The sequence below is a fragment of the Bos taurus genome, chromosome 10, assembly GCF_002263795.3.
Source record: "Bos taurus isolate L1 Dominette 01449 registration number 42190680 breed Hereford chromosome 10, ARS-UCD2.0, whole genome shotgun sequence".
Taxonomy (NCBI): domain Eukaryota; kingdom Metazoa; phylum Chordata; class Mammalia; order Artiodactyla; family Bovidae; genus Bos; species Bos taurus.
This window is the reverse complement of record NC_037337.1, coordinates 88,551,698-88,576,967: the sequence shown is the minus strand read 5'-3', so window position 1 is coordinate 88,576,967 and position 25,270 is coordinate 88,551,698. Positions and strand designations below refer to the sequence as shown.

The window sequence follows — 25,270 nt, the reverse complement described above, 5'->3', positions numbered from 1 at the left end:
TTCTCTTTGTAGAGAGTACAAAGTACACACTACATTTAAACACTACATTTAAATCTGTAACATGACCAGAATGTCTAAAACCTTATTCTGGTAACATAGAAAGAAAACATATTTTTTAAATTGTCAGATATAAAATAAATTATTTTAAGAAAATTTATTTTTTCCTTCTCACTTTTGCTATAAAGGCCATCAATTCAAAATTGAGTTATTCTCTCTCTCTCTTTTTCTTCCTTAGTTTTTTTGGTCTCATCGTGTGGCATGCAGGATCTTAGTTCCCCAACCAGGGATTGAACCTGTGTCCCCTGCAGTGGAAGCTTAGAGACTTAACTACTGGACTGTCAGGGAAGTCCCTAAAAATTGAGTTATTCTTTTTTAAAATTGTTTTTGGCTGAGCCACGTAACTTGTGGGATCTTAGTTCTCTGACCGGGGATTGAACCTAGTCCTCAGGCAGTGAAAGCAATGAGTCTTAACCTCTGGACCGCCAGGGAATTCCCTAACATTGAGTTATTCTTGAGTTTCCCGTTTCTTCTTTCTGTTCATTGTTTCCAAGACTTTGGCCTTTCAGTTACCACTGTCAGAATTTTTGCCACGTTAGAGAGTACATTCTAATGGTTATTTTTTTTTTTCTTTAAATTGATGTTTAAAATATTGTTTCATTCTAAATAATATTCATAATATTACTAGTTTGATGCATCAGTTTTCCTAAGACATATGAAAATAAATACCATTCAAATAAAAAACACTGTCCTAAGTACCATCCAAATTTGCAACACTTGTCCTGGTTTCTCTGTTCTCTTCTAGAAATACTTGTAGAATTGGTCTACATTTGGCTGACATAGTAAAAGCTATACTATAGAGAAATTGGCTTTTTCTTCTTTATAGTGTTCTTAACTTTACTAACTAAATTTAGGAAACCTAAAAAGCTGTGTTTGTAATTGTTTTCTTTCTCTGTAAAACAGGACTGTATCTTCAACACTTTAAACTTCTGGAAATAAACTATATTTCTTCTTTTCTTCCTTCCTGCCTCTTTAAATCCAATTACAAGTTATTTTAACAGTAGTTCTTATATAATTTAGTGAATATCTTTAACCTTAAAAATCAAAAGCAGTATCTCTTTTCACTCTTTTCCCCTGCATATATTCAGTCTTTCAGATGCTATGGGAAGTGGCTTTTCACATATGAAAGATGCTCAGCCTAACTCATTGTGAGGAAAGTGGAAGTCGTAACTGTGTTGGGTAGTTTGATGTCTCACTGGTGATAAGGGTGTGCAGAAACAAACACTTTCATGCATTGCTGAAGGGGGTGGAAATTGGTACAAATGCTATGGAGGGCAATTTGTCAATATCTTTCAGAATTACAATATATGTCCTTATTGCCCCATTTTTTCCAGGAGTTTATCCTATAGATCACACACCTGTTTAATTAAAACAAATACAAGTTTATTATAGCATTGCTTGTAATGGTGAAAGATTGGAAAAAACATAAATGTCCATCAATAGGGAACTGGTTAAATGAATTATGGAATACACTGCCAGTGAAATATTAACCAGCTGTGGAAAGGAATGAGGAAGTTTGTTATATATAGTTACGGAAAGGTCTCTGAGATGTAAGTGGAGAAAACAAAGCATGTGTTAGGATGTCTAGTATGTTCATTATTTGTATGAAAAAATGTATATATATATTTTTTTCTTTTTAAACACACACTTTTTTAATGTAAAATATCTCTGGAAGACTACACAAAACCTAATAACATTGGAGGTAGGGACTGAGAATGGAGGAAATTTTCTCTGTATACCTTTATGGTTTTTGAATTTTGAATAATGTGCATATATTACGTATTCAGAAAAACTATACACAAGTATGTTATGAGATTCTTCACTGTGTTTATTTTGTAAGTTACAGCCATTCTACATATCTCTTTTTGCTCATCAGGAACTGACTTCTGGACTTTTTTCTCTCAGATGAAATTTCTATGAAATACAGTTTGCAAATCTGCTTAGGGATTATTTTCTTACTTTTTTTAATTGAAGTATAGTTGATGTATGATACACAGATTACAGGTATACAATATAATGATTCATAATTTTTAAATGTTATACTCCATTTATAGTTATTATAAAATATTTGCTATGTTCCCCATGTTGCACAATATATCCTTGTTAGCTTATTTTATTATGTTACTCTTTAAATCCACTTCTGTCTTCCTTTGTTGTGCTGTGCTGTGCTTAGTCTCTCAGTCGTGTCTGACTCTTTTGCGACCCCACAGACTGTAGCCCACCAGGCTCCTCTGTGCATGGGATTCTCCAGGCAAGAATACTGGAGTGGGTTGTCATGCCCTCCTCCAGGGGATCTTCCCAATCCAGGGCTCAAACCCAGGTCTCCCACATTGCAGGCAGATTCTTTACCATCTCAGCCACCAGGGAAGCCTTATCTTTGTGCTAATTTTCATATCTGTCTTAAAGTTCAATGTTATCGAAGTATTCATTATGACTCACTACATACAGAGGCTTACACTGTTTTCCAGTGACTGACAGAAGGCAGACTTTTAAAGTTTCTGTTTTGTTTCCATTTTATTCACTAAGGTATCTTCAAACTGAAAAGGGGTGAGGCAATGCAGGTTTCTGTTTTGAGTAATGGCAGACTAGATAATTGGGGTTAGTTATCCCACTGGAGACAATTAGGAGATAATTGTCGAAATATAAATATCTGCTTAAAGATCCTGGAGATTCATTACTCAGGTAATGAATGATTATTAGACTGTGATCCATGTGAGGGCAGAGAGAGAGGGGACCGAGGATCAGAGTTCAATTTGGGGTTCTTCTCTCCTCTGAGAGGATATGCTGGACTCGTAAGTGGACAGACTGAATGACAAGACTGTGAAAGCATGTCTCTGAATTAAAGCAACAGGGATTAATCAAGTAGGGGGAAGCGTTTCTCTGGGCTAAAATCTTGAAAGGCTATGTTCTAGAAGTAAGGGTAAGTTAGAAGCAGGCCATTGCAGAGACTACAGCTCCGCTTCAGAAACATCTGAGTTCATGAAATTGGGTTAAGATTACCCCCGGGTGTTAGTGCCCCCTCATTATGGAAAAAGCAAAGCCAAATCTTTTCTGAAGGGTCACTATAGTCTTCAAATTATTTTGACAAACAGTTTTGTGACACAGTTTCTGGCATGTATCAGAAATGACCAGATGCATGAAAAGACACAATCTGAACAAAAATCAAACAATGAGTAAAACTGGATCCACAGGAACATCAGATTTTAGAGTTACCAGATACAGACTTTAATTATATTGTAATACAATATAATTCAACTATACCATTATACTATAGTATAGTATAGTGAATATACTATTCAACTATACTTCAATTAAAAATTGTATTTACTGTGTTCAAAGAGATAAAAGAGAAGCTTGAGAAATTTGGCAGAAAATTGAAATTTATAAAAATAGAACCAATGAGCAATTCTGTAACTGAAAAATACAGATGAAAATGAAGAACTCTGTTGATAGGTCTAACAATAAGTTATTACACCTGAAGAGAGAATAGTGGACTGGAAGAAAGGTCAGAAGAAAATATGTAAAATACAACAGTGGAGAATTCAGGAAAGATGTAAGAGACGTAGAGGATGTGGTAAAAAGTCTAACATTCACACAGTCCTCCTAGAAGGTAAGGAGGTCAAGAATGGACAGAGAAATATTTGATGAGATAATGGCTGTGAATTTTCCAAAACTAATGGAATCTACAGATTCATGAAGCCTTGTATATACCCCCAAGCAGGGGTATATAAGTAACAATAGGTACACATTAAATTAAAACTGCTATAAAACCAAAGCAAAGACAAAATATTACAAGTAGCCAGAAAAAAATTACACTTTGCCTTCAAAGGAATAGTAATTAGGCTGACATCTGATTTATGCACAGAGCAATGAAAGCTAGATTATCTTTAGAATACTGAAAGAAAATAACTACCAATATAGAATTTTTCTTAGTTAAAATAGTCTTCAAGAATGAAGGTGAAATAAAGATATTTTCAGGCAATTAAAAGCAGGATTTATTACCTACAGGTAACTATATTCTTTAGGCAAAATCAAAATGATTCCAGATGAAAAGGAAATTGCAGTTTAATGTCCCTCATTAACATAGATGGAAAAAGTCATTAGCAAAAGATTAGCAGACTGAATCCAGCCTTATGTATGACCAAGGTGGGGTTTTACAGAAATGCAAAGTTGTTTTAACATTTTTTTTTAAGTCAGCTGTATAATCACCATTTTTATACAGTAGAGGATTAAAATTGCCAGTTTAATAGCAGCAGAAAACAAAAAAAGTGGTAAAATTCAGCCCCTACTTATGGTTCAAAACTCTTAGGAAATCTAGGATTAAAAGGAAACTTTCTTAATTGGATAAAGCATATCTACAAAACCCCCACAAGCAGCGTCAAACTTAATGGGGAAATCTGAAAGTTTTCCTTTTAAGATTAGGAATAGGACAAGGTTGCCCACTCTCGCCACTTGCTTTTCATCTTTTACTGAATAGCTAGAACAGTCAGGCAAGAAAGAGACTATATAAGGATTTTAAAGGAATCCTAGTGAACCTGTGGTTTGCAGACGATGACTGTTTACACAGAAAGTCCAAAAGAGTCTAGAGATAATTTATCAAATTAATAAGTTTGTCCAAATTGTTGAGTACAGGACAATATGCAAAATTCCATTGCATTCATGTATACTAGCAAAGAAGTTAAAAATACATATATATGTATATATAATTTGGCATAAAGTTCAAGTACCTAGGAATAAACCTCACAAAATATATGTAAAAACTTTATGCAGAAGATTATATTATTATTGAGAGAAATTAAAGAATATCTAAGTAAATGGAAGAATGTATCATACTCGCAGTTTGGAAGACTCCATATTGTGAAGCTGTCAGTTCTCCCCAACTTGATTTATAGATAAAATGCAATCCCAATAAAAATCCTAGCAGGGTTCTGGTGGGCTTTTAGGGTGGAATTTGACAAGCTGGTTCTAAAATATATATATACAAATGAAAGGCCATAAAATTGCCAAGACACTTGAGTAAGAACAACAGATGGTAAGGTTTGTTCTATCATGTATCAAGACTTAAAAAAAATTTTATTGGGCCCTCCCTAGTGGTCCAGTGGGTAAGACTCCATGCATCCACTGCAGGGGGCTCAGGTTGGATTCCTGGTCAGGGAACTAAGATCCCACATGCCACGTGGCTCTGGCAAAAGAAAACATAAATGGATTAAGGCTTTTATAGAACAGCCCACTAGGCCCTAGAAATAGAATAAGAGCCTGGAAACAAAATCTTTGATTTGCAACAAAGATTGTACTGTGGAGTAGTGGAGAAGGAATGATAAGTGTTGCTGGTAAAATGCTGGGAGGGATTGGGGGCAGGAGGAGAAGGGGATGACAGAGGAAGAGATGGCTGGACGGCATCACCAACTCGATGGACTTGCGTTTGAGTGAACTCCGGGAGTTGGTGATGGACAGGGAGGCCTGGCGTGCTGCGATTCATGGGGTCGCAAAGAGTCAGACATGACTGAGCGACTGACCTGAACTGAAGAGAAAAGAAAGGAAAAAAAAGCCAACTTCATCCTGATCTCATACACCATAAACACAAAAAAATCAACTCCAGTTGAATTGTGGATCAAAATGTGAAAAGAACCACAACAAACTCCTAGAAGATAATCTAGAATATTTTCTTGATCTCAGTGTAGGGAAAGATATCTTAAATAGGACAAACAAACACTAATAAAGGAAAAGATGACAAATTTTGAATTAAGAACTTTGGTTCATCAAAGGACAGCATTAAGAGTAAAAAGGTAAATCACAGAGTAGAAGCATGTGTTTATAACACATATGGTTGATAAAACTTGTATAGAGATCTCATAAATAATGAAAAGAATTCAGCTCTCAGCTTTTGGCTTGGAGGAGGCCAAGGTGCGCCTTTGTTTGGTTGTCCCTGATCCAAATTCAGCTGACACCAGCTGCCTGCACGCCACAATCCCTTGTTTCTTCTTTTTGTTTGATGCATTGCTTGAATGCATCATCTTCTGTCTCTGACAGTTGTCTGCTTAGCCATCAGCTTTTATATGGCCTGTGAAGGCTTCTCTCAAAAGGTAGGCTCAGTCCCTTACCCAACTGAGGCTCTTCACAGAGACCCAGTGAGTCTGTTTTGGTCTCTGGTATCAATCCCAGATTTTGGGGAAGAGAACTGGACACTTCGAGGCAAATACTCACCCAAAAGCAATGGCCAGCATTATGTTCGTTGGTCACAGGACTGCCCCTTCAAGGCTGTGGACAGGGGAAGTTCTTTTTTAAAATAATTTTAAAAAAACGTATATATTTATTTTTGGCTGTGCTGGGTCTTTGTTGCTGTACAGGTTTTCTCTAACTGTGGGAAGCGGGGACTACTCTCTAGCTGTGGCACGGGCTTCTCATTGCAGTGGCTTTTCTTGTTGCCAAGCATGGGCTCTAGGCATGTGGGCTTCAGTACTTGTGGCACATGGGCTCAGTAGTTGTGGCACCCAGGCTTAGTTGCTCCACGGCATGTGGGATCTGCCCAGACCAGGGATAGAACCCATGTCTGGTGCATTGGCAGGTGGATTCTTTACCACTGAGCCACTGGGGAAGCCCTGGAGAAAGTTCTTAAGAAAGAGTTGTAAACATCTCTAATATAACATCATTCTCTATATAACAGTGAAAGAGTTGAAACAATCTGTAGCTCTAATAGTAGAGGCTTGGGGATTGGTTAAAGAAATTATGGTACAGCATATGGGATAATATGCAATATGGACCTGACAGAAGCAGAAGATATTAAGAAGAGGTGGCAAGAATACACAGAAGAACTGTACAAAAAAGAGCTTCACGACCCAGATAATCATGATGGTGTGATCACTCACCTAGAGCCAGACATCCTGGAATGTGAAGTCAAGTGGGCCTTAGGAAGCATCACTACGAACAAAGCTAGTGGAGGTGATGGAATTCCAGTTGAGCTATTTCCAATCCTGGAAGATGATGCTGTGAAAGTGCTGCATTCAATATGCCAGCAAATTTGGAAAACTCAGCAGTGGCCACAGGACTGGAAAAGGTCAGTTTTCATTCCAATCCCAAAGAAAGGCCATGCCAAAGAATGCTCAAACTACTGCACAATTGCACTCATCTCACACGCTAGTAAAGTAATGCTCAAAATTCTCCAAGCCAGGCTTCAGCAATACGTGAACTGTGAACTTCCAGATGTTCAAGCTGGATTTAGAAAAGGCAGAGAAACCAGAGATCAAATTGCCAACATCCGCTGGATCATGGAAAAAGCAAGAGAGTTCCAAAAAAACATCTATTTCTGCTTTATTGACTATGCCAAGGCCTTTGACTGTGTGGATCACAATAAACTGTGGATAAATCTGAAAGAGATGGGAATACCAGACCACCTGATCTGCCTCTTGAGAAACCTATATGCAGGTCAGGAAGCAACAGTTAGAACTGGACATGGAACAACAGACTGGTTCCAAATAGGAAAAGGAGTACATCAAGGCTGTATGTTGTCACCCTGCTTATTTAACTTATATGCAGAGTACATCATGAGAAACACTGGACTGGAGGAAGCACAAGCTAGAATCAAGATTGACAGGAGAAATATCAATAACTTCAGATACGCAGATGACACCACCCTTATGGCAGAAAGTGAAGAGGAACTAAAAAGCCTCTTGATGAAAGTGAAAGAGGAGAATGAAAAAGTTGGCTTGAAGCTCAACATTCAGAAAATGAAGGTCATGGCATCTGGTCCCATCACTTTATGGGAAATAGATGGGGAAACAGTGACAGACTTTATTTTTTGGGGCTCCAAAATCACTGCAGATGGTGATTGCAGCCATGAAATTGAAAAGATGCTTACTCCTTGGAAGGAGGGTTATGACCAACCTAGATAGCATATTAAAAAGCAGGCATTACTTTGCCAACAAAGGTCCGTCTAGTCAAGGCTATGGTTTTTCCAGTGGTCATGTATGGATGTGAGAGTTGGACTGTGAAGAAGGCTGAGCGCCAAAGAATTGATGCTTTTGAACTGTGGTGTTGGAGAAGACTCTTGAGAGTCCCTTGGACTGCAAGGAGATCCAACCAGTCCATTCTAAAGGAGGTCAGTCCTGGGTGTTCTGTGGAAGGAATGATGCTGAAGCTGAAACTCCAGTACTTTGGCCACCTCATGCAAAAAGTTGACTCATTGGAAAAGACTGTGATTCTGGGAGGGATTGGGGGCAGGAGGAGAAGGGGACGACAGAGGATGAGATGGCTGGATGGCAACACCGACCCGATGGACGTGAGTTTGAGTAAACCCTGGGAGTTGGTGAGGGATAGGGAGGCCTGGCGTGCTGCAATTCATGGGGTCACAAGGAGTCGGACACGACTGAGTGACTGAACTGAACAGAACTGAAAATTATTTTTTCAGCCCCAGGAATTCCCAAGGGGTCCAGTGATTAGGACTCCATGCTTTCACTGCCAAGGGTACAGGGTTCGATCCCTGAGCGGGGAACCAAGATCCCACAATGTGACAAAAAAAAAATTTCTTTAGTCTGATTTTATTGACTCTGAAAAATTTTCGTAAATAATTTCTCTAATACTAGGTACATGTCATTTTAGAAATATAAGTATATAAACATAATTTGTATATAAATATTTATATAATATATACACATATAAATATTATATATACATTTTTATTTGTAATGAACCCTAGAATAAGAAGCTGTGAAACATTAATGGAATAGTTACTGGAAAGCTGTATTAATACCTGAGCTAGTAGGTACTGCAGTCCAGCAGATCAACTCGTGGTACAAAATCGTCTATTAGAACCTATGGTTTCCATGCCCCACACAAAGTTGATGGCTGTGGATAGAGGGGGAATATATAAATATATGGATGTATACATGTATATATTTATCTATATATATGTGTGTGTGTATTTCTGAAAGGACATGCACCAAAAGTTTAACAATGGTTATTTTTGTCTAGTGGGATTGTGTTTGGTTGTTTTTTTGTTTTGTTTTCTGTGTTTCCTGATTTTTCTACACTGAATAATGGATTATTTGTGTATTAAAGTCTGGAAGGGTAACTGAAAAATGTTTTCTACCTGTATTTAAGTCGTTATACAATGAGCAAAGCATGTGTTTATGTCATTTCAACTCCCTGTGCTGTGCTCAGTCGATCAGTCGTGTCCGACTCTTTGTGACCCCCTGGACTGTAGCCCGCCAGGACAGAATTCCTGTCCGTGGAATTCTCCAGGCAAGACTACTGGAGTGGGTAGCCTATCCCTTCTCCTGGGGATCTTCCCAACCCAGGAATCAAACTAGGTTCTTCTGCATTGCAGGCAGATTCTTTACCAGCTGAGCTACCAGAGAAGCCCTTCAACAACCTAATTTAAAATAGATAATATGGATACTTAAAGTTCTGTATTTAAGTTAAAAATTTTCCAAAAATCTGTTTCAAAAATAGAGCCTAGGAGAAGCTAAGCTTGGAATAAGTTTATTTTTATAAGCCCTTGGAGATCTCGATTGATTTAGGCCAATGGGATAAGTTTGCAGTTAAAAAAAAATAAATCTAGAGCCCAGTTAATATATTACATCAAGAAATGCCGTGTCCTTATTAAGAGATGATTGTGTCGATGTACTCTGCATGGTTTAGAACACATCTGGAAGAGTTGTCCATTTTAGCTCTTTACTTGCAGCGGAACAAAGAGAAACAAGATGAGGCCGGCAGCATCAGAGGTTGTCTGAGGGATGATGGAGAGAACTAGAGGTGGTTGGCCAGGGAAGGAACTTGCAGGAAATGTGATAGCAGTCTGTAAATATTTGAAAGGATATTGTGGGGAGTAGCGATTGAAGAGCAGAATTTATTAGGAAGCAAATTTTACTTAGGTCAACATAGGAAAGAGCTTTCTAGTCTCATTATCTCTCGGTGAAAAGGACCTCTTCACAGATGGCTGGACCCTGGGGAACAGACTGGGGACCCTGGGGATTTTTGTCTTAGACCCAGTTCCTTTGTGGAGAGGTGTGAGAAAACCTCAGTCCTCCTCCTGTGTTTCTCCTTTCCTCTGTTGCGCTCCCACGTTCCCAACACTTCTAATCCTAGGTGTATGGAGTACTTGCCCATGCACTGAGCAGTTCTGCAACACCACCTGGGTGTCCTACAGTTGAACTCAGTGTTAAACACGCTCTGCCTGGAGATAGTGTCAGACCCCAGTCGTTGAGGGCTTAGTCCTACAGAACTGCTCCCGCCCCGCTTCAAATGCCAAACAGCAGTAGTAGGTCCCCAGGTTACCCACAACTTCCATCAGACGTGATTACAGACTAGAGGCTCCCACGACCTCCTCCCCCTTGGATTTGATTATTTGCTAGAACAAGTCAGAGAACTCAAAGAAACACTTAGGTTTACCAGTTTATTAAAAGATATGGCAAAGGTTACAGATGAACAGTCAGATACAGAGGGCGAGGTCTGGGAGGGTCCCAAACAGAGGAACTCCTGTCCCCGTGAAGCTGGGGTGGGTCACCCTTCTGGTATGGAGACATGCTCACTGAACTGGCAGCTCTCCAAAGCCAGTACTTTTGGGATTTTAATGGGGGCTTCATAATGTAAGTGGGATCCATCACTGACTCCATCTCCAGTCCCTCTCCTCTCTCAGGAGAGTGGATGGTGGGGCTGAAAATCCCAAGTTTCTAACCATGGCTTCTTTCTGGCTACCAGCCCCCATCCAGGAGCCCAAGAGTCACCTTATTAGAACAGGAGACCCTTATCACCCAGGAAACTCCATAAGATTAAGGAACTCCGTGTCAGGAACCAAAGTCAAAGGCCAAATATTAGAACAAAAGGTAACTCCTAGTGCTCTAATCACTTAGGGAATTGAAAGGTTTTAGTTCTGTGCCAGAACTAGGGGCAGAAACTAGTATGTATGTACATATATAAAAAATATGTATGTATTTTCTATTATCTCACAGGAAATTTGGTCGCAAAAGCTCTAAGGTCTTTCCACTTATGAATTGACAAAAAAAAAAAAACAAAGAACAAAAAACTGATCCTATTCATATACAAAAAAAAAAAGACAAAAGTTGAATCACAAATATTTGCTTGTCATTTATACTTTTATATTGCTACCAAACTCTGAAATTTTCAGTGTTTGAGGTTTACGTCAGTGAGTTGTATTTTATATTGAGAAGTGAACTTTGGGCTTCAGTTTCTTGCTGTCTTTACTAGAGGAGGTTCACCAGGGGTTATCTAAACACACTGAAGCAAACGCTTTTCTGAGTGCTCACAGAAAGGCTAAATGAACACACCGTACAGCTTGGTAGCGCCTAATGGTTGCGGTTAATCGCCTGGGCTTGCATCCTCTCTCTGTGTTTTCCTTTGCTTGCTTGCAAAGTGCATCCACCGTAGGCTTGTTGTGAACCGCGTCTTCATGGCATATTTCACATATGTTTTCCTTGAGGATGCCCAGCAGCTACTCAGTAAGTCATTGGTGAGTGAGTACATGGATGAAATGACAAAAGCCCTTTACCTTATCCTGAATACACCGATGTGAGCTGGTCGAATGTAGAGGTGGCAGTCTCTGCTTTGGCACTGAATTCCAGTTCATTTCACTCTACATTCCATTCTGTCCTTTATGTTCTACCTAATTTAACCATTTGATGTCTGTGAAATGGGATCCTTCAATTAGGATTAATTTTGTGGGGACTTGTTTTGGGAAATTACTTTTTTTTTTTAATGAGTGGGTTATAATGGTCTTGAGAATTCTTAGATATGAAGACTTGAGTGATTTATGTACTGGGCCTCCCAGAGTATAAAGTTTGTGCCTGGAATATTTTTAGAAAGAGCAAGTTAGATGAAACTGCCAGGTTTTTTTTTTTTTTTTTAAAGACGTAAGATAATTTTGATTGTGTTCCCTCTCAAGTATTGAATTTTTCTTCCCATGATTTTCCAGAGGATGAAGATGTAGAAAACACCAAGGTCACCTCTGTAGCAGCTTCTGCCTCTGATCCAGAGCCCGATTCGTCACCCTACAGGTAGGGACCACAGCTACTTTGGATATTATGCTTCTTGGGGTTTTATCTTCTGAGGTTGTAATTGATGAAAAAAGTAAACAGCGACTTCAAGGGGGAAGACAAGTTGAAGTAAAGAGCATGGAATGTTTTGTCATTAATTAATCAATCCTTAAGCATGTTAGGGCTTCCTCAGTGGCTCAGCCGTAAGGAATCTGTCTGCAGTGCAGGAGACTTGCAGGAGATACTGGTTTGATCCCTGGCTCGGGAAGATCCCCTGCAGGAGGAACTGACAACTCCATCCAGTATGCTTTCCAGAAGAATCCCATGAACAGAGGAGCCTGGCGGGCCATAGTCCATAGGATTGCAAAGAGTCAGACATGACTGAGCGACTGAACAACAACAAAGTGTGTTTAGGGGCAATGTCAGGTCTATCTCAGGTTATAAAATTTTCTTTTACTCTCAGAATAAAACTGTAACAAATAGTGCAGTATCTTCATTTATCTCCTCTTGAAGACCAGGTTCAAACGTTAAAACATTTAGAAACAGATTTAGACTTTTAAGAGAGTGTGTGTTTGGTTTTTACCCATAAAATTCACACACACGCAGAAGTACAGCATTGGAGGCAGATTTTCATTGTGTAATTTTCAGATTAAATCATAGTGATGATCTTCAGATTGTCATTCTTAATTTCCCACTCCACCCATCTCATTCACCTGCCATTACTGGTATCAGAGTATATAGCAGAAAGGGAATAGTAGTACTGAGTCCTGAAATAAGTGGAAGCCTCACAACATTATTGGAATGATTAATGAAAAACCGTGCTGTGCAGGTGGGTATTACAGTCCAGCTGATCAGCTCATGGTATAGTACTGGCCAGTGGAATCTGTAGTCTCCATGCCCCCCCCAAAGTTAACAGCTTGGGGTGGGGGAACGTCAGGTTTTTTTTTTTTTCTTGGCCATACCACATGGCATGCAGGATCTTAGTTCCTCGACCAGGGATTGAACCTTAGTCCCCTGTAGTAGACATGTGGAATCTTAACCACTGGACCACCAGGGAAGCCCCTCCATGATTTTTTTTAAATATTATTTCTTAAGTAGAAATTCTTTCTTCCTACCTTTGTATATGAAATAAAACTTTTTCCTCCAGAATTCAGACAATGGAAGATAATAATGATTACTGTAATTATAATAGAGTTGGTGATAATAATATAATAGCCACATTTTTTTTAATGTCTGTCTGTAATAATGATGATAAAATCTTGTGAGTTAGTTGCTCAGTCGTATCCAGCTCTTTGCGATCCCATGGACTGTAGCCTGCCAGGCTCTTCTGTTTGGAATTCTCCAGGCAAGAATATTGGAGTGGGTTGCCATTTCCTTCTTCAGAGGATCTTCCTGACCCAGGGATTGAACTCAGGGCTCCTGCATTGCAGGTGGATTCTTTACCATCTGAGCCACCAAGGAAGCCCCAAATAAAATCTTTCTTTTATCGAATATTTGTTTGCTCAGTATTGAATTAGGTGTTTAAATGTGTTATCTAATTTAATCCTTGTAAGAAACCTAATGAAATAAGTATTTTTTTTAAGATGAGGAAAATTAAACAGTGAATGTAGTAATTTGCCCAAGTTCACACAGCTTTAGTTTTGCTTGCTCTAAAACTTATTCTCGTAAGTAGCAATATAAGGGTTCTGAGTTCTATGCTTAGAGCTACTCAGTTCAGTTCAGTCACTCAGTTGAGTCCAACTCTTTGCAACCCCATGAACCACAGCACGCCAGGCCTCCCTGTCCATCACCAACTCCCGGAGTCCACCCAAACCCATGTCCATTGAGTCGGTGATGCCTTCCAACCATTTCATCCTCTGTCGTCCGTTTCTCCTCCTGCCCTCAATCTTTCCCAGCATCAGGGTCCTTTCAAATGAGTCAGCTCTTCGCATCAGGTGGCCAAAGTATTGGAGTTTCAGCTTCAACATCAGTCCTACCAATGAACACACAGGACTGATCTCCTTTAGGATGGACTGGTTGGATCTCCTTGCAGTCCAAGGGACTCTCAAGAGTCTTCTCCAACACCACAGTTCAAAAGCATCAATTCTTCGGTGCTCAGTTTTCTTTATAGTCCAACTCTCACATCCATACATGACCGCTGGAAAAAGCATAGCCTTGACTAGACAGACCTTTGTTGACAAAGTAATGTATCTGCTTTTTTTTTTTTTTCTGCACCATCCTGTGGTTTATTATTTTTTTTAATATAAATTTATTTATTTAAATTAGAGGCTAATTACTTCACAATATTGTATTGGTTTTGCCATACATCAACATGAATCCGCCACGGGTGTACATGTGTTCTCCATCCAGAACCCCTCTCCCACCTCCCTCCCCATACCATCCCTCTGGGTCATCCCAGTGCACCAGCCCCGAGCATCCTGTATAATGCATCGAACCTGGACTGGCGATTCGTTTCACTGTCTCTGCTTTTTAATATGGTGTCTAGGTTGGTCATAACTTTCCTTCCAAGGAGTAAGCGTCTTTAAATTTCATGGCTGCAGTCACGATCTGCAGTGATTTTGGAGCCCAAAAAAAGTCTGACACTGTTTCTCCATCCATTTGCCATGAAGTGATGGGACCAGATGCCATGATCTTAGTCTTCTGAATGTTGAGCTTTAAGCCAACTTTTTCACTCTCCTCTTTGACTTTCATCAAGAGCCTCTTTAGTTCTTCTTCACTTTCTGCCATAAGGATGGTGTCATCTGCATATCTGAAGTTATTGATATTTCTCCCAGGCAGTCTTGATTCCAGCTTGTGCTTCCTCCAGCCCAGCGTTTCTCATGATGTACTCAGCATATAAGTTAAATACGCAGGGTGACAATATACAGCCTTTACGTACTCCTTTGCCTATTCGGAACCAGTGTGTTGTTCCATGTCCAGTTCTGACTGTTGCTTCCCGACCTGCGTACAGGTTTCTGAAGAGGCAGGTCAGGTGGTCTGATATTCCCATCTCTTTCAGAATTTTCCACAGTTTATTGTGATTCACACAGTCAAAGGCTTTGGCATAGTCAATAAAGCAGAAATAGATGTTTTTTTGGAACTCTCTTGCTTTTTCCACGATCCAGCGGATGTTGGCAATTTGATCTCTGGTTTCTCTGCCTTTTCTAAATCCATCTTGAACATCTGGAAATTCACAGTTCACATATTGCTGAAGCCTGGCTTGGAGAATTTTGAGCATTACTTTACTAGCGTGTGAGATGAGTGCAATTGTGCAGTAGTTTGAGCATTCTTTGGCATGGCCTTTCTTTGGGATTGGAATGAAAACAGACCTTTTCCAGTCCTGTGGCCACTGCTGAGTTTTCCAAATTTGCTGGCATATTGAGTGCAGCACTTTCACAGTATTATCTTTCAGGATTTGAAATAGCTCAACTGGAATTCCATCACCTCCACTAGCTTTGTTCGTAGTGATGCTTCCTAAGGCCCACTTGACTTCACATTCCAGGATATCTGGCTCTAGGTGAGTGATCACACCATCGTGATTATCTGGGTTGTGAAGATCTTTTTTGTATAGTTCTTCTGTGTATTTTTGCCACCTGTTTTTAATATCTCCTGCTTCTGTTAGGTCCCTACCATTTCTGTTCTTTATTGAGCCCATCTTTGCATGAAATGTTCCCTTGGTATCTCTGAATTTTTTAAGAGATCTCTAATCTTTCCCATTCTGTTGTTTTCCTATATTTCTTTGCACTGATCACTGAGGAAGGCTTTCTTATCTCTCCTTGCTATTCTTTGGAACTCTGCATTCAAATGGGTATATCTTTCCTTTTCTCCTTTGCTTTTCGCTTCCCTTCTTTTCACAGCTATTTGTAAGGCCTCCTCAGACAGCCATTTTGCTGTTTTGAATTTCTTTTTCTTGGGGATGGTCTTGATCCCTGTCTCCTGTACAATGTCACAACCCTCCGTCCATCGTTCATCAGGCACTCTGTCTGTTAGAACTACCAGGTTATTACATATAAGGATCCTTTTGGAAGACATAATCTCCTCAAGCACTGATTGAAAAAAAGTGAAAAAAGTGTTTGTCGCTCAGTCGTGTGTGACTCTTTGCGAACCGATAGACTGTAGCCTTCTAGGGTCCTCTGTCCATAGAGTTCTTCAAGCAAGAATACTCGAATGGGTTGCCATGCCCTTCTCCAGGGGATCTCCCCAACCCAGGGGTTGAACCCAGGTCTCCAACATTGCAGGCAGATTCTTTACCACTGAGCCACCCGAGAAAGAGATAGTTCATATTCTCAGCAAATCCCCTGAGGAGAATGTCCTCTGTCCTTCCATTTTCCTTCTCCCACCTTTGTTCTGCGCATGTTGATTTGTAGGATCCTTGGGGAATGGCTTTTGGTACAGAACTGATTTCTTTTTCTTCTTAAGAGTAAATGAATATTTTGAGTGAAGAATATAGAATATTCTTAGAAAAAGGGAGATACATTGTTCAAGTTTTTTTTTCTAAAATCTAGTGTGTGAAGAAAAAAAATCCAGCAAGTATGATGCCTGAAGGCTGGTGTTTGTGTTTTTTATATTTTCGCAATGGAAATGGCACGGCTCTATCTTTTCTAGTGAGGCTGGCTGGCTGACCTGGCTCTCCCTCCCTTCGGGATGGCCTCCCTGCTCTGGGTTAGCATAAACCAGAAGGCTTACAGTGGGTGTTTTTCCCTTACCTGGTTCTTCATCAGCATCAAGTGATTTGCAATTTATTTTTCCCCAGATACCCTTCACTAATTCTTTAGAGCATAAAATGCTAATGTGAATATTAAATTTATGTAGCTGTTGCCTGTCCTGTCTAAAATATTTTTCTAAATAAGCAGAACTGTATTTGTGCAAAGTAACATACACAAAGGCAAAGGAGAGATTAGATTTTAGGGCCATACACAGTAAGCTCGGGCTGATGGTCAGATTAACTGTGTGTTCTCACATTCTGAATAGTCCTCTTTTGTTCCCAAACGAAAGTTAACTCACTCATTTAATCACTCAACAGGTTATTTGTTGAGAGCCCGCTATTACCTGGCAGTGTTCTAGGCACTGAAGACACCATAAATGAACCAACAATCCAAGTCCCTGGTCTCATGCCGCTTATATTCTAGTGGGGGAGGCAGATGGAAAAAAAGTGAACATTGTATTTCATAGAATCTAAATTGTCATCAACTATAAGATGCAAAGAGTCGGACATGACTGAACGACTGATCTGATCCGATAAGATGTACTGTTATTTTATATACCACCAAGAAAGGAAAGAATGCCCAAGATAGGCTAATAAGAGACTCCCCAACACACATGAAACTGGGACCCCCAAAACCTGCACCTTCAGTGAGAAGAGAAACAAAGAAAGAGATCGTTCGACACAGAAAAGGACCTGAGGGGCAACTTGAATGTCTCCGCCTTGGCACTGAGCGAGAGGAGGAAAAAACTCCTCCCCTGAGAGTATGAGCCAGAAGTCTGTTGTCTGAACTCATTCTGCCAGTGTGATCTAAACAAAACTCTCAGACACAACTCAATTCAAGTCGCCTCAGTTGGTGGCATTCCCAGGCCCTGGCAGGGATTCCATGTCATTCCAGGCCCCAGACTGTTTTAAGACAGCAGCAGTTTTTAGGACATCCTGTATATCAGCTGTATTAAAGTCAGAAAACAAAAATGTGTCTTGCAATCAACAAAAATATGGTACATAGTACATCAGGCAGTCATAAGTGCAGGGTAGAAAAATAAAGCAGGGTAAGGGTGTAAAGAGTGATGGGCCAGGGAGAGGAACCATCCCCAAAAGCAATGGATGAGCAGAAGGGAAGAAGGAGGGAAGCAAGCCCTGAGAAACTGGGGGAGGAGGATTCCAGCTGAGGCCATGCTGTTGTTTTTGTTTAGTCGCTAAGTCGTCTGACCCTTCGCGACCCCGTGGACTGTGGCCGGTCAGGCTCCTCTGTCCATGGGATTCTCCGGGCAAGAACACTGGAGTGGTTAGCCATTTCCTTCTCCAGGGGATCTTCCCAACCCAGGGAGCAAATGCCCATTTCCCACATTGGCAGGTGGAGGCCATAGCACACCCCAGTGTCCTTAGGTGAGGGAGAGTGAGGTGTTTGAGGATTCAGGAGAGTGAAGAAGCCATTGTGACTGGAGTGGACTGGGGAAGGCAAGAGATCATTCTAGGAGATAAAATCAGAGTGCAGAGGGCCTTAGGGTTCCACGGGACAGGCTCGGCTGTGGACGCTGCGCATGCAGAGGGAGAAAGACCCAGTCCCTGCCATCAAGCTCACCTCCTCATAGAGGAGACAGTTAATAAGTAGTGTCAAGGAACCAAATTGGACTCTCATTTCTGGGTTTAAGAGAATAAAATAGACTCACAGCCTAGACCAATTTACACTTTACACGGGATAATCAACCGCAGCTCTGATCTTCGTAGTAACTGCCCCTTGTTTGTTTTGAGGTAAGTTTAAGTGACTTAGATATTGTAAACGATGGCTCTGTTTTATCTGAGGAAGAGCTGATTTATAAACTAGAAGTGATTTTTCTTGTTTATGTTCAGAAAGAAAGAAGAAAAGAAACTAATGAACTCCAAAGTAAACCCTCTGTTTCCCCATGCAGTTTATAGTATTGGTTCCCAGTCGTTCACTCAGCCTTTCTGAGGACATGGGCGATATCCTAAAGCAGCAGCTCTCAAAACTTTACACTCTTAGAAATTATTGAGGACCTTAAAGAATTTTTATTTATGTGACTTATATCTATCAATGTTCACCATACTAGAAATTAAACCTGCAAAATTAAAAAAAATCATTCATTCATTTAAAATAACAATAAGGAATTCATTACATGTTAATATTAATAACTTGGCTTTAATGAAAAACAACTAGTTTTCAAAGAAAAATAGTTCAGTGAGAAGAGAGATGCTGTAAATCTCTTTGAAGTGAAGTTGCTCAGTCGTGTCCAACTCTTTGTGACCCCATGGATTGTAGCCTACCAGGTTTCTCCATCCATGGGATTTTCCAGGCAAGAGTACTCGAGTGGGTTGCCAATTCCTTCTCCAGGGGATCTTCCCAACCCAGGGATCGAACCTGGGTCTCCCGCGATGTAGGCAGATGCTTTTACCATCTGAGCCACCAGGGAAGTCTTTAATGTCTGCATTAACAAAAGACAGTTGGATTCTCAGGTCCGCTTCTGTGTCCATTCTGTTGTGATATCATATGTCAGGTAGTGTCTGGAAAATGCTTAAGAAGATGAAAAAAGGCAAACAATATTTTAGAATTATTATGAAAGGGTTTGACTTCACACACTGCCCTGAAAGAGGAGTCTTAAGGATGCCAGCGGTCCCCAGACTGTACTTTGATAACTGCTTCTCTAAAGACTCCACCCCACATTTTGATGGCAACAGATTTTCAAGAGGCCTGGGATATTGCACTACAGCCCTGGCATTTAACTCCACTTTTCTAGTCTCTCTGAATCCAGAAGAAATGGAAGAGAGAATATGTTATTCCCTTGCTTCTTTAAAATTAGCTATTAGAATAGTTGTATCTGAAGTCATTGGAAGAGTAGATTAATATGCTTTAAAAAGGAAAAAAAGTGGGCTTCCCTGGTGGCTCAGTGGTAAAGAATCTGAGTGCCAATGCAGGAGACACAGGCTCGAAACCTGATCTGGGAAGATCCCACGTGCCTTGGAGCAACTAAGTCCCTGTGCCATAGCTACTGAGCTTGCGCTCTAGAGCCTGGGAGCCCCAGCTGCTGAGCTCACGAGCAGCAACCACTGAAGGCCTTGCACATCCCGAGCCCGTGCTCCACAAGAGAAGCCACCGTAATGTGGAGCCCACACACCACCACTAGAGAATAGCTAGAGAAAAGCCCGCGCAGCAACAAAGACCCAGCACAACCAAAACTAAATTTAAGAAAGAAGTATAAAAGATCATACTTTTTTTTTTTTAAAGAGGAAAAAAAAGTGGTTGCCTTGCTTTTATCACCCGTGAACTGGCTGTGCGCTGAGTAGCAGTGGTAAGACGTGAATGGAAACACTGAACTGCTCCTGGGATAGCAGGGGAGAGCCTTGCCTTGCTAATCAGTCTACACTTCCTTTCTATTGTGATCAGTTTCAGGCTTGGGCGGGGCCTCCTCCCTTTACTTCTAAGGGCAGCTTTCCGTGTAGAACAGAACCGGGATTCCAGCCCCTCTTTTGTTGAAGTTCTGCTTGGAGCAAATGGCATGGGTCCCAGAGTGGGGAATAAAAGCCAGACCTGCAGTCCACCTTAGACAACTGACCCGTGTATTTACTATGGTTCTCGGGTCCTGGGACCTGGCATTGTCCGTCCTGGGTCCTCACATGGTATCACTGCTTTACTGTGGGGCCATTTCAGCCCAGGGCGTTGGTCAGCTGAAATGACGGTGGACCTAAATGCCAGAGGAAAGCAGGGGTTGGGGGTGCCCTTTGAAGGCTTTTTTTTTTCCCTTTCATTCTGAGTTTCTCCAAGACTACTGTACCTTTAAGAAGAGTCCTTGAGGGGAATTCCTGGGCAGTCCAGTGGTTAGGTCTCCATCCATGTTGTCACTGCCACGGACCTGGTTCAGTCCCTGGTCGGAGAACTAAGATTCCAGAAGCCACATAGATCAGCCAAAAAAAAAAAAAAAAAGAGTCCATGAATTGACATGCTGTCTTCTTCTGGGAGGTCACAGATGGTGTCTCCAGTGACAGAGGATGCCACAGAAGATAAGCAGAAGGCTGCCCGTGCCGGGGAGGCCCAGGCCTCGGTGGAACAGGAATTGCTGTCTGCTGACCAGACCCAGATCCTCAGCAAGGTCGGGAGCACGTTCTTTCTCTCTGAAAAGCACAAGTTTGGATGCGTTTGGATAGATTGGAATTAGAAAGCACTGCCATCTCACGCTTAGTTATGTGGGGAACAATCGTGTGTATTGTCCCCAGGTCCCTCACTGTACTAGCACCCAGTAAGCATCTGTTCAAGAAATGAAGGGTTATAATGAATGTTCACATGTTGTCTAAAATCCTCTCCATCTGAGGAGCCCTTAACCATTGAATTATGTATTAGTCTCAGCTTTCTTGTGGTAGATCTACTTGGGACTTATGATAAAGATTCCATACAAGTGGTACTGATAGCAGTGGTCTCCCTGCCTTGGAGGGAAGAGTTGTTCGTATCATTATTAACATATACATTATGTATAATGTATACATATATACAGAATACATTATATATAATATATACATATTAACATATACAGAAGAACAAATGGTGTTGGTGTCAGTAAAGACAATTCCAGGCATTATAATTACATTCGTATAATGCTTTATAGTTTACAAAGCCTTTTTATCCAACAACACTTCATTTACCCCTGAGAACAGCGCCGTGAGACAGGTACTACTACTATGTTGCTACTTTACAAATGAGGAAACTGTGGTTAAGAGCTGGTATTGACTTTACTTTGCAGCTAATAAGTTGCAAGCTAAATCTTTGTTTAACCTTCTGGAAAAGGAAGGACTCATTTAAGGAAGTTAGTCAAAGTCTGGTTTAACTCATTTAATAGTGGTGATAAGAGCTGAAGGACTCTCTAGAAACAGATATTATGAGAATATAATCTGGGAGGATTACTGCATCCATGTATTCATTCATTCATTCATTTCTTGCAAATGTCATTCTGACACTTGACTGGACTCACTGATGTGAGCTGTCTCACAGATGGGCTCTTCCGTGTTGGCAGTAGGTGTGCATTTCTTCTTGAGTTGCCTACCAACTGCTTGGAGAAGGAGCAGGAAATTAAGGCACGATGGCGCGAAATAGGGGAATGCTAATCTGAGTGGTTTGAAGTGAAACCCACTAGGGAGAGGCCGCTGTCTCCTGCTATGGGTCAGTGAGGGCTGTGAGTATCGATTGACATTTGCACTCTTCTATGCAAGTCAGATGTCTGGCAGTGGGTATACTGTTGAAATGCAAATCCTGGGGCTGGTCTAAGGTGAGATTGTGATTATTTATAGAACATTGTTGGTGGATGAGGCAGCCTGTGTCAGGTGGGACGTCCAAGGTGTGCCACGGGTGAGAGACAGGGGGACAAGGGAGCCAGAGTAGGAGCCGGGTTCTTTCTCTACAGTACTTTGATGGACTGATGGACAGCGATCTGGAAGGAACCTCTGGACGGAAATTGTAGCAGGAGGACGTGTGGCTGAGTGAAGGCCCAGAAGCAAGAGCTGTCCTGAGAGGAGCTGTGGGGAGGGGCTGTGCAGGCGTGGCCAAGAAACACCGCAGACGGGAAAGTCAGTAGCAAACCTTGAGGATGTTTGTGGGCCAGATTTTTATGAAGAGTCTGAAGTGGGAAAGTAGCAAAAAGCTGAGAGAACATGAAAGAAGCTCTAAACTAGGGAACATGTTGGTGGCATGAAAATAAAAGTGGGTAGAGTTTATTACAACCTGTGGCTGGAGGAGAGAAAAGGAACGTTGACCAACGGGGGTCAGGAGACTTGTGAGTCAGGAGAGCGGAGGTAATAATAATAAGGCAGGGCTGGCAGCCTTCAGTTGGAAAGAGGCTAATAGGAACCTGCCTTTGCATATGTCCTGTGACCAGAACTCTCTTGTGCAGATGGCCAGGTACCACGGCCCACAAAGGTCTGGGGACATCGTGATGATCCAGTCTGAGCACACAGGAGCTGTCGATATTCTGTCAGCTGATTTGGAATCTGCAGACCTGCTGGGGGACCACAGGAGAGGTGAGACCTTTGGGGGCGTAGAAGGTGTTTTTGTTTTGTTCCTGTAAGTACTTAAAGAAGGGCAGGCAGATAGATGGAAGGAAAGAAAGGAAGGAAGGAGAAAGCATCAGATTACATACGACCAAAAGAGGAAGACCAACCAGAGTCTGAATAGAGTAGGCTCTATTCAGTTTATATATATATGGTACTCTATTTACTGTATATATGTCTGGTACTCGATCCTGGTGTGTGTGTGTGTGTGTGTGTATAGATAAATATTTATGTATTTATTTATAATAAAATTTAAAAGAGACCTGTTTCTTGAGCTGAGCAGCTGACCCACCTCAGGGCAATGCTCCCTCCTTCCTTGTGAACAGAAGTCAAGGAAGCCAGTAGGAAGAACGTCTTTGACTATGACCACCTCCCCTAAGCAAAAGGCCGGGTGTGGCAGCGTTTCCTCGGGGTTTCTTTCTCAGTAGTAAGCAGTCTGTCCTTTCAGTCTCCCCACCTCTCATGGCTCCTCCGTGCATCTGGACCTTTGCCAAGATGAAGGAATTCAAGAGCAAGCTGGGCAAAGAGAAGAACAGCCGTCTGGTGGTGAAGCGGGGGGAGGTGGTGACCATCCGGGTGCCAACCCATCCCGAGGGGAAGCGTGTCTGCTGGGAGTTTGCAACTGATGACTATGACATTGGCTTTGGAGTTTACTTTGACTGGACCCCGGTAACCAGCACCGACATAACGGTGCAAGTCAGTGATTCCAGTGAGGATGAGGACGAAGACGAGGAAGAAGACGAGGAGCTCGAAGGTACATTGAATTTGAACATAATTTTCGGTCTCCTTTCCTGGTTCAACCTAATTTCTAGCAATCACCAAGCGATCACTTCCTGCCTTGTACCCGTCCTCCTGTTTCTGAGAATGCAGGCAGAGAATCCCTTTCAGCTTTGCAAGCCAAGTTGAGTGATGCAGGCTGAAGTCAGACCCTCTGAGAACATTCTGGTGGGGTAGCAGTGATGCCTGAGTGGAAGGCCTCTGTTCTTTTTAATCGGTACCTGGCTATGTTGTCCTCCAGGATCTGCTGGGGACGGGGGTGGGTTGGGGGCAGGGAAAGGGGTGTTGTGCTGCTGTGTGTAGAGGCAGTGTTTTTCAGATCACGTATGTAAACCTGAGATTATTTTTTATTTCTCTCTTAGAGATATTTATATTTCTTTCTCTGTGGGATATTTACATTTCTTCTTGGTCTGGAACCAAGCTGAGTGACTGCAGTTTGCCAAACATACCCATTCTCTCCTCCTTCCAGACTGTCACAGCTGGCTGACTTCTGTTTACTTCTTCCTTTCGTGCCCAGAGCAGTTTTAAAAATAGTCTCTGTGCTATATTCCAGTCCTTACTCACAAGCCTACTCACAATGGCCCTAAGGCTGCCTTTATTTTTTTAAATAAGCATTAGCCTTATTCCTTGATTTTCCCATATCATCCTACAGTCAACCCCTTAACTTGCTTCTTCATGGAAAAGCAAGTCTATAGGGAGGTCTGCATGTATTCAAGAAGGAGGAGAACCTAGGATCTTATTTGTTGCTCCTCAGGGGACCATTAGGGGTTTGGGGGTCACTTGCTATAGCACCTTTACCTGCATTTCCTACTTCCTTTAGCGAGTTCTTTCACCTGTTGAATCTTCCCTTCTTAAATATCTTGCCCTCCCCCTTGGAAATTTCCAGATACTCCTTGGAAATTTCCAGATACTCCTGGAGCTAGGAAGGCTCTGTAAGGCTAAATCATTGTTTCTCAGTGCAAATACTGTTGGCATTTGGAAGGAGACACTTCTTTGTTGAGAAGGTACTATCCTGACATTTAGCACTCCTGAACCCTTGAGCACTAAAGGCCAGTATCACCCACTGGTCACTCCGATGGCCTAGTTGGAGGCCACTAGACATTTCCAAATGCCCCGTGGGGGGAAAGCCACCAGCTTGTTACCTGGTTCATCTTCTTGCCTTCAGGTAGGCCTTTTTGTTCTCTGAATTCATAGCCAGACACTCTGCCCTTTGCTCACGCAGACCCCGTCCCAGCTGGAGACGTGGAGCGAGGCTCCAGGAGCTCCCTGCGGGGCCGCTACGGGGAGGTCATGCCCGTGTACCGCCGGGACAGCCACCGAGACGTGCAGGCCGGCAGCCACGACTACCCCGGCGAGGGCATCTACCTGCTGAAGTTCGACAACTCCTACTCCCTGCTTCGCAACAAGACTCTCTACTTCCACGTCTACTACACGAGCTGAAGGCCCGCCGGGACGGGACGCAGGTGGCGTGCGCCGGCTGGAGCAGGCTGCCAGCTGGGGCCTCTTGTCCTGGATAGGCAAGGGCTCCAAGCTGAGCGTGGGGCGCCCGACCCTCCTGCCTTGCTGGCGGACCTGACTGTTGGCCCCATCCGTGTAGCTTTGCCCCGTCCTTGGCTTCCGCAGATGGTGGCGTGGTACCCCTGCTCTGTGGTCCCTGACTCACGCTCTCGTTGCTTCCGACTCCAGCAAAATCTCTCTGCGGAGGACACCCATCAGG

General features: G+C 41.9%; 1 protein-coding gene and 1 long non-coding RNA gene across 2 annotated transcripts in view; one reads left to right on the top strand and one right to left on the bottom strand.

The window, feature by feature from the left end:
• Positions 1 to 24,993, top strand: part of TMED8 (transmembrane p24 trafficking protein family member 8) — a 29,392-nt gene extending 4,399 nt beyond the window's left edge. Inside the window, exons 2-6 of the mRNA NM_001193012.1 lie at positions 11,984 to 12,065; positions 20,702 to 20,831; positions 22,620 to 22,746; positions 23,225 to 23,530; positions 24,776 to 24,993. Of these exons, the coding sequence (NP_001179941.1) occupies positions 11,984 to 12,065; positions 20,702 to 20,831; positions 22,620 to 22,746; positions 23,225 to 23,530; positions 24,776 to 24,993 (863 nt within the window). The remainder of the gene's footprint in view (positions 1 to 11,983; positions 12,066 to 20,701; positions 20,832 to 22,619; positions 22,747 to 23,224; positions 23,531 to 24,775) is intronic.
• On the bottom strand, positions 18,867 to 20,764 carry LOC132346426 (uncharacterized). The gene is made up of 2 exons (XR_009496257.1): positions 20,517 to 20,764; positions 18,867 to 19,258 (listed from the first exon to the last, which is right to left on the bottom strand). It is a non-coding gene; the product is annotated as an uncharacterized lncRNA (long non-coding RNA).
• Positions 24,994 to 25,270: the final 277 nt, after the last annotated feature.